At 37.7% G+C, this 9,804-nt stretch overlaps 1 protein-coding gene across 2 annotated transcripts in view; it reads left to right on the top strand.

The window, feature by feature from the left end:
- The first annotated feature begins 1,259 nt into the window (after window positions 1–1,259).
- Window positions 1,260–9,804, top strand: part of LOC103155026 (tissue factor) — a 15,507-nt gene continuing 6,962 nt past the window's right edge. The window contains exons 1-3 of one of the 2 annotated variants that reach the window (XM_007576549.2): window positions 1,260–1,455; window positions 2,301–2,421; window positions 8,546–8,739. In XM_007576549.2, coding sequence (XP_007576611.1) covers window positions 1,401–1,455; window positions 2,301–2,421; window positions 8,546–8,739 — 370 coding nt within the window. In that variant the 5' untranslated portion in view covers window positions 1,260–1,400. Of the gene's footprint in view, window positions 1,456–2,300; window positions 2,422–5,918; window positions 6,025–8,545; window positions 8,740–9,804 lie in introns of those variants that run through there. The other variant, XM_007576550.2, reaches the window with a different exon arrangement.

The raw sequence follows: 9,804 nt of genomic DNA, 5'->3' as shown, positions 1-9,804 counted from the left end.
CTGTTCCTTCAGCTGTTAATTTTTTGTTTTCTTCAGTTATTTTTCTCTCTGGAGAAGCTACTCCTGGTCTAGTATTCTGTTTGGCTGTGATTCCTTTCTGTAGGAGTGCATCAGCTGAGATAATGTTGACATCACTTAACTGTTCTCCCTCTCCTGTTATTAACAATTTACTTTCATGAACATCAAAAATAATCCTCCATCAGTTCATCTGTTTCTTCTTGTGCATTCTTCTCTTTCTTCTCTAGTTGGTCATGGCAGGTGGCCACTTTTACTGAGCTGGAAGTTTATTCCTGTTAAATGGGAGTTTTTTCTTTCCACTATCTCTACATGCATGCTGGGTATGAGGGATTGCTGTACAGACAACGACAAAAAGACAATGCAAGCTGGTGTTGCTGTGTGTTCGTCCACAAGGAGTGAATGCTCTTGTAGCACTCACTCCTTAGATAGAAACTGAATAATAGAGCATATTGTATTGTTTGATAACTAGGATAAATTGAAATATGTTTATAATTGTTTTTGCAAAGTGCCTTAAGATAACATTTGTGGTGAATTCCCATTATATAAATAAAATTTAATTGTATTCAAATGTTTTTGTATCTTCAAAGAGTAATTGTGGATGGTGATACTTTGGGCAGGAAAGATTTCCAGTAGCTGTAAGTCTTGCAACAAATCTGAAGAGGCCTTCAGATTGAAGACACTGTTGCTTTAAAACAGTCTCATAACTGTCATAACATACTAAAAACTCAATATGCAGGTAGTATGCTGTGTATGAGTACGGAGTGACACTCAGGATAATTGTCTGAGTGCCAAGGAGAAACCCAACAGATTTACTTTCACAAGTGGAGAATTGCAGATTTCCCTACAATGCTCCACTGAATAAAATAAAAAATAAAAATTGCTTTGTGTTTATTTAAAGTGCAATGAGACAGAAAAGAAAGAAATTCATAATTTATAGTTGTACTTTTTATACACAAATTTTATTCTGAGCATCGTTTTAATTCTTCACACCGTTTCTCTGCACCTTGCAGAAGACTGACAACGGCAATAAAGATTTATTTTATCTTTCTCCAACATTCTGCCAACATGATTGGTGCAATAATAATAATAATAATAATAATAATAATAATAAAAGGAGAGCATTCCTTTTCCATGACAGCTCTGTATTGTGCACCAGATTACACTAGTATGGATGACGTAATCAGTGCAGTACGCAGCCATAAATGTAGTATGTTGACGTCATAGCCGGACAGCCCTTATTTGGTCAAACCCCGCGCCGAGACTCAGCTCTAAAAGCGGCGCTTTCTGGTGAACTCAGTATTGTAAGAGAGAATAAAAGAGGAGGAAGAGCAGGATAAACCCCGACAAGCTGAACTGGACTTTGTTTCTTTGTATTTGACAGAATGAAGCTCCAAACATCTCTCGTCATGGTCCTGCTCTCCACACACTGCGCGTCCGGTGAGTTCAGTTTGGAAGATGTTTCTGATCTTTGATTTGAAGTTATTCTCTGGTCAGGTCTGCGGGAAAAAGGTATTTCATGAAATTCCAGTTAGATCTAAGGTTTAGTCAAGCTGAATAAAATGATCAGAGAGAATACTTCACCTTTTAGTGGCTTGTCGTTCCACTTATGTGCTGATTTGCACATCTATATCTATATTTCTATATCTATATTTCCGCAGTCAAAGGCTTCCGACAGTGTTAGTTTCTTAGTTTATGAAGCCAATAGGCTTATTTAAGGTGTAAATGGGATCATGTAGTTCGCTGCTTATCGACCTTCTTCATGTTCATTTAGCTCGTTGTGAGTTTGTGATTGATTGCTTATGTTTGTGTTTTTATCTCTGTCTTCTGTTGTGCTACGTTTTTTTTTAAAGTGCTAAATAAATAAACTTGGTATGGTTTAATTAGGTAAACCTTAGCTGGGACCGTCCTTATTACCTCGGCATTAAAATAAATGCTTGATGTTAAAACTTAAATTCAGTTGAGTATATTTTTATAAAATACAAGGCATCAGTTCAGTCCAATCATATCTCCCTTTAGCTACTGAACAGTGCATGAATTTCAGTTCATTATTGAAATGGTTTAAGAAGCTTTCTATCTTTGGAAACCCAGCAGATTCCATCAAGTCCCTGACTTGAAGCATTCACTCCTGGATCAGATTAGTAATTAAATGAATAATAACAAAAATTCAATCTAAACTTTCAGTCCCATTTCCAGTAAAAGATGGAATACTCTAACAAATTGTCTGCATGATGAGCAAACTAACTCCTGAAAACAAGTCTAACTGAAAACTGTTCAACCAACAGGGGCTGCATACTCGTATCCCCGGGCTCAGAATGTCACTTGGAGCTCCACCAACTTTAAAACTGTCCTGAGCTGGGGACCCCAGCCCTCTGCGGATTACTCATACACTGTGGAGTTTTTTGTGTAAGTACCAGAATGTTTCTGAACTTGCAGCATGTCTTGTGTTCTCTGATGATGGAGCTAATCCTCTTTACAAATATGCCCCATTACAAGAATGTTGGCCCCAGACATTTTTAGTTCAGGAGGGGCCAGAAAAAATCCCAGAAGCAGATAAATATTTGTAAAGTGATATGAAGACGGAAAATAGCTTTACAAAAAGCGCATCAAGAGTTGATTAAATCTTTATGAAATAAATATAATGCAATTTGTTAGAACTAAAACATGAATACTGAAAGTTTCATAAATACATACAGCCCAGCTAACAAACAAATGTTTGCAAGTCGTCTGTGAACGTCGTCTGAAAGTCGAACGTCGAATGTTTGGACCTGACGCTCAGCAAACATTGTCTGAACATTCACTCTGAACATTCGTTCTCAATTAATTTTCTTTTTTCTTTTTTTTCTTTTTTTGCTGTCATCTCACTTGATTTAGTTTTTATATCTTTAAAACTTTTATGACTGTTATTTTTTTTATTTTATTAAATTTTAATTTGTTTCTTCTTAGACAAAGTGCATACTTCAGAATGTTGTATGAAGGTTCTTGAACGTCTTCTAGATGTTTTTATAAATGCTGCTTTAAAAAACTTCCAAAACAAACTTAGGCATTAAAAAGAGCTTCTCTTTATATCTGTCTACCAAACTTATGCATTTTTAAGATTTTTTTTTGTTACTCTTGCTGTTCTTCTAATGCAAACATCTCTTCAATGTCTGAATAAAATAAAATAAAAAAAACTAATTTAATGTAAAAAAAATACATGGAATTTGTTGATTGATTGAAACTTCTCTGTGTGTACTTAGAAAGAAACGAGTATCTGTTGTAGTTTTAACAAATTACATTTGTTGGCTTTATTACTGATAAATACTTATATACAAAATACCACACAAGAATATCTCAGCAATCATTATTTATATTATTTTAATAATATTGCTAGTACATGACATGAATTTCAGTCAGAATTAACATTCCTCATCACCTCCCCACGTAGGGAGGGGCACTGGGGCTTATCTACAAATGAGAGGCGGGGTGACCCAGGACAGGTCACCATCGCAGGGCAGCACTGGCACAAAAAGTGCGTGGGGGGGCAGGGGGTGGGGGGCAGGTAGAGTGAGCGTATGTTGTGTACACATCCACCTGAGAAATGTAGCACGTGTGCTCCTTCACCTTCACCGGTGGGGGGAGCACCGATTTATGTGTTCACATCCACCTGAATAATATGTAGTTCAGACCCTGCACAGGACAAACAGCCATTAGAGAGATCAATCAACCTAACGGTCAGTTTTGGACTAGAGGGCCGATTGATTGGCCACCGATCATAAACGGCCAATTTCCGTGAAGAAGTGTCTGATCTGTGATTGCCGATCATTCTCATGTTGGGTCCGTGTATTTTCAGGTAGTTTGTTTTTTCGTTTTGGTTGAATAAAATAAACGAGTCTATTTAACAGCAGGATTTTACTCAGTGTATTATAAGCCTGGCAGGTCACCATGCTTTTATCGCCCCCCCCTGTGGGAGGCAGTGCTGGCCCATTGGGCCCTAGGCGAAATAAATTTTGGGGCCCTCTATTTCTATAACAAATTGCAAGGTCTCCCTCAGAAAACTTGCTAAGCCCGGCAGTCCACCGTATTTTTATTTTTTTTTATTTTTTTTATTAAAAGATGCTAAGTAGACAGGAAATGTAAAAATATTACTGGATAATTATGGGCTACAGGAAAACATCGCCAGTGAAACGATAGTTAAATCCACAACTTAAAAACAACTAATTAAAAAAATACAATTAAAATGAATATCAATTATTTGCACTTTTGTTTAATCTAAATTAAGTCAGTGGCTCCATCAGGCCCCCCAGGGCTTCAGGGGCCCCATAAATGCTAATATTTTAACACAGACCACAGACATGTAAATGTAACATTTGTTTATTGAGATGATCAATGCTGCTAAATTTGATTGAATGGTTTCAGCATACATACATTAAAAGATTTAAATGTTAACATTAGGAGCTGACTGTCGGGTGGAGCAGTCAGCTCCACCCGACACAGAATAATTCAGCTGTAAAGTTGGGCTATTTAGTTAATAAATTCTCAGACTCGATTAGAAATAAGCATGTCAGTAAAGAAACTTGTGTGAAAAGTTTCTTCATTGCCTCATTAGAGATTGAGCTCGGCTTTATTAATTAATAATAAATTATGGATTACAATTTGTACTAATTAAATAAGACAAATGTTGAAGCGAGTTGTGATTCTGACTGTCAGCTCCACCCGACAGTCAGAGACAACAAGTTTACTTTGTAAAGGTTCAAAGAACAATATTCACAATTAGATTGTTTTGTTACCATAGCTACAATCTGATGCTATGAGTTTAATCTTTGACATTGATCTCTGTTTGTTCACAAATACATCTTACTAAACTACAATTATTACTTTTTAGATTGGTCAATTAAACTACCCCTTCCTCCCAGAATTGACTAAATCCATGTTGAAAAGCTGTTAGTGCTGCTGATGTTCTTACCAAGAAGAGGAGCCTCTAAGTAAAATTCTGCTCAAGGCTTCATGCAAACTTGGACAGGCCCTGCACAATGAGTTAAATTCGCTGCACTGTGCAGCAGGACAAAGGGGAGATTTAATTTATTTGGCTTTAGTAGCTCTTAGCTAACCAAGCGTTTTTTTGTACATTTTTTGGGCAGTTCTCGAAAACGACTTTCCCAAAACGAATTCCATATATCTCAGGAACTACAAGGTGTATTTGACTGGTTCAGGTATCAAAATAAAGGTAATATTCCAGAGAATATTTTAAAGGTCTAAAAATCAACATTTGTATTCCAAATGTATACGGCACACAGTGGCACAAAAAGTACAAAATAAAAATAATAAATTGTAATAAAATACATTACATATTGTGGATCTTCCTTAAAACATGCAGTGGAAACCCAGAACCTACAATACAGGTTCTGACCACTTACTGGATCAAATTTCATTCCAAAAAAATGAAGCACAGACATTTTAGAAAGGAATTGGTTGATAAAATTCCAGGTGAACATTCTAAATATGCCATTTTTGGAAATTTTGGCACCATTGTGTGCAATTACAAATTTCTCTCTCTTTTTTTATTTATTTGTTTTTTTTCCCCTCCAACATATATCTTGCTATAAGTATTATTTGCAATTAATAACAGTTTGAGTATATAGGCAGTATCCATGGAGACTGAAAAGTTGAAAATAGTGAGAAATCACGAGTGTGGAAATATTTACTCTAACATGGATTATGAACATGACACAAAAAGGTAGGACTGAATTTATGCTTTTAGCTTTGTGAAATTAGCTTTTTTTTCATCTTCTTTAGCTGCTGGTTCAGTGAGTTTTGCACGTAGCTTGGTGATTCTAGTATTGTTGGAAATGGCAGAGCTTTTGTTTTACTCAGATAGTTTGTGTGCATTGGGCCTGTTGCACTGTCATTGACTGTCATTCTAGATATTAAGACCACTTTGCTTGAGGATGAATCTCCAGTCATCAGCATCGGTCACTCTCGCCTCCCCACCCCTCCATGGCTTCTTTGAAGATTCATGCTCCAAAAATGGTTAAGTGTTAATATTTCTGAAACTCCATAAAAATGTATTCCTTTGTTCCATTTTTCATCCTTATGTTTTTTGTTTGTTATGACCCAGAGACCAAAACTGGCTGTCTTACTCAAGACTGTCCAGCGCAGTACGTATTGGTGTCCCCGGCCAAACTCCAATTTTAATTTCATACATGTTGTATTGAAGAAAAATGTAGTAACCATACTGTTTTTTGCACAGTCAGACCTTTTGATAAGCAATATATGAATGAAAGCGACGTGTGTAACATGAACGTACGTTATTCCACGTTGTTCCATGTTTTCTAAGGGTCAGGGTGGGTTAACTCTACCCCCCTTTTTCTAATTATGGTGCATGTTTTGAAATAAATGCATCTCAGAAAATTATTGCCTCTTTATTAAATCTTTATTTTCCAAATAATTTTTAAAAGTTCAAATAATAAAAAGTATATCTATGTAGTATTAATTAAAAATAACTCTTATAAAATTTAAAAAATACTCTGGGAGAGTTAATATTTAAGATTTAACACTGGGTTAATGTTAGATGACTAACTCCAGACAGATTTGGTATTTGACACTCTCCAAAAAGAGTTAAATTAACATTTTCTGGTGTGGACCCATACAGACACTTTAAAAGTGTTGAAATCAAATCTGACAGAGTTAATTTGGGTCTGCTGGATTTGCTGTGTGGAAACCATGGTAACCTTCCTTTTCACTACAGTAACTCGTTTAAGTGAAAGTTCTTTAGTTGTATCTGATTTATAGAAGAATCTGAAGACCCTGATGGAGTGAAGCATCATGCAGTGACACAAGTCAGTCGCTTTCAATTTAATCTAACCCTGCTCATGATGTTTTTGAGCTTTACATCATGTTGTATGTCAGAAACATATCTGAAGTGTCGCTTTGATTCTTCCATGCATTTTTGAAAAATTCTTTAATCTCCAGTGGCAACCATTCAGCTGTCCAAAATGCCTTGGTGGACTTAGCACCACCTTCCAGATACACAGTTCTTAAGAGCTGCAGTTTCCAACATTCCTCCATCACTTCTCAGCTCAGGTCCTTCAGACTTGTCAACAGCAAACTGATGGATCTGCATGTCTGCTGAGCTCATTATAGGAGCAACGTCTCAGTGCAGCACTGCTAAAACCACTGTTAAAGGGTTAATAGAGGAGCCATGTTGTGATGACTGGTGGAGAATCAGAAAGAACTTTTTAAGAGTTTTTAAAGAGACAGAGAACCAATTTCAAGGTAAAATTCAAGTAAAATTTATTTTAAGTCATAATTTATATATATATATAGGATTCAAGGATTCAAAGATTTTTTTTTTTATTGCCAGATCACCTTTGCTTGTTTGTGGTTCAAAATTCAGACTCATGTCCCAGATTAACAAATTTTATACACAAATAATAAAGTAATTTATGTGATATATGGACATCCATCCATCCATTTTCTAACATCCTTGTCCCTTAGTGGGATTGGGAGGTGCTGGTCCCCATCTCCAGCTAACGTTCCGGGCGAGAGGCGGGGTCACCCTGGACAGGTCGCCCGTCTGTCGCAGGGCAACACAGAGACAGACAGGACACACAACCATACACACACAAACACACCTACGGGCAATTTGGAGAGGTCAATTAACCTGAGAGTCATGTTTTTGGACTTTGGGAGGAAGTGATATATGGACATGTATATTAAAAAACTGTTGTGTGTGTGTGTGTAAATAATTCATGAGATGAAGCTGTGTTAGGTGCAGCTTGAGTTCAAGAATCTGATGGCTGAAGGGAAGAAACCGTTTCTCAGCCCGGTGGTCTTGTTCTGGATGCTCCTCAGCCTTCTGCCTGAAGGAAGGAGCTGGAGCAGACTGTGTGCAGGATGGGTGGAGTCCTTCACGATTTGGAGCATCCTCCTCCTGCATCGTGATGTGTAGAGGTCCGAGGTGGAGGAAAGGCTGCTCCCCACAATCCTCTGTGGAGCTTTAACCACCCACTGCAGAGCCGTCCTCTCAGCGGCAGTGCAGCTGCTGTGCCACACGGTGATGCAGGTGGAGAGAACGCTCTCCACCACACAGCGATAGAAGCTCCTCAGGACTCAGTCCACAAGTCCAGCTGTCCACAGCCTCCCAAGGAAGTAGAGACGCTAGTGGGCCTTCCACATATACCACATTTTTTTAACAGCTGAAGTTAACATAGTTACATAGATTGTGCTATAAAGTTGCACTATGCACCTGGAAAATACAGAATACTTCCCTGTTAAAAAAGCCATAATGATTCCCTCTGAGATTTACTCATTGAAGGCTTTAGAACTCTAACTTGCTGCTCTACCCGAGTGACCAACTCAGCTCCACTAGTTTGATTTAGAACTAGTGGATTGTGAATGAGGTTTTGGTTAAGATTAGGGTTAGGAATACACTAATAGGGTTACAAAAGTGAATGGCAGTCAATACAAAGTAATGAGTTTGCATAGAAGTATCAGGATGTGTGTGTTACAGTTTTATTAGTAACAAACTTTTGTTTGGTCTGTGCTGTAGGGCTGGAGGAGACAGAAAGAGGAACCTTCACTGCATCCGCTCCAATGCCACAATGTGCGACCTGTCCATCTCTCTGACTGAGCTCAAGTCCTGCTACTCAGCTGACATCCTGTCAAAACCGCCACTGGGAACCACATCAGATGACAACGAGTTCCCACATACCACCTCACCCTTGTTCTGCCCTTACCGAGAAAGTAGGTTCCTCATGTTCCCTTCAACCAGCATGATGGATTAGAACCACAAAGACTGGCTCAGCAGAGGTGCATGAATGACATATTTATATTGAACCGACTGCTTCAAACTCAAAACTATTGTATCACTTTTAGACCCAGAAACACAATAAGATCCTGAAACAAAAGTCCACCAGAACAGGAAACACAATGCTATTCTCTCAATACATTGGGATATAAGTATAATGCCACTTATATGTAAGTAATTCAATATATGCACTTAAAGTGTATTGAGTTTATATTTGGAAGTTGGAAGTACAACAGGAACCTCCTGCTGATTAATTCTCCTGAAAGCTGCAGGTTTTACAGCAGACCTGAGGTTCACATTCTCTATGTAGCTGACATGCAAATAAATCGTAGGAAAAACTTGTTAGCTCTTCTGGCAGCTTGTGTGCTATTATGTCTCAGTGGCCCTCATGCATTTAAAGGAGACATAGTTGTTGGCTTGTATTGCTACTTGAAATAAAACCTTCAGGTTCTTCAACTTCAACTGGACCTGAAGACGGTTAAAGGCAGCATTTGTTCTGCACTGGGAAGAACTGATGTTATAGCAGATCTTTCATGCAGGGAACCATCTAGAATTTGAAATTCCTCTCCCATGTTTTCAGACCTGGCAGAGTTAATTAAGACTCAAAAAGCTCATCATGTTTTTTCTATATACGGTAGGAACACTCCTCTGCAACTATTCAGCAGCGTCAGGTTGTCTAGAAGAACAGAGTGATGAAACATGGAGACAGAAGCGCCTGCATGTTTGTTCTGACTGTCCATGCCGGGTCAGACTCTCCCTTTTAGATCACAGAAGAAGAAAATTTGAGATTCCTTGTTTGTGTCGATGTTCTATTTCAGATCAAAGTTGTCTGATGAGACGTCTGGAATTTTATAATTACTCTGCTACTATAAGTATAAAAACTTTGTTATGAAGTTATATTAAGTCCAAAGTTATTCATACCTTTAGACAGGAAATGAGAGGAAAACAATAGAAAAGGAGCATCATGATTTTAAAATAAAATCTATTTACATTTTAGTAAA

Source organism: Poecilia formosa, unplaced genomic scaffold (genome assembly GCF_000485575.1).
Source record: "Poecilia formosa unplaced genomic scaffold, Poecilia_formosa-5.1.2 Scaffold410, whole genome shotgun sequence".
In the NCBI taxonomy this organism is placed as follows: domain Eukaryota; kingdom Metazoa; phylum Chordata; class Actinopteri; order Cyprinodontiformes; family Poeciliidae; genus Poecilia; species Poecilia formosa.
Note: the sequence above shows the minus strand (reverse complement) of the source record. Positions and strands in the feature narration are given on the sequence as shown.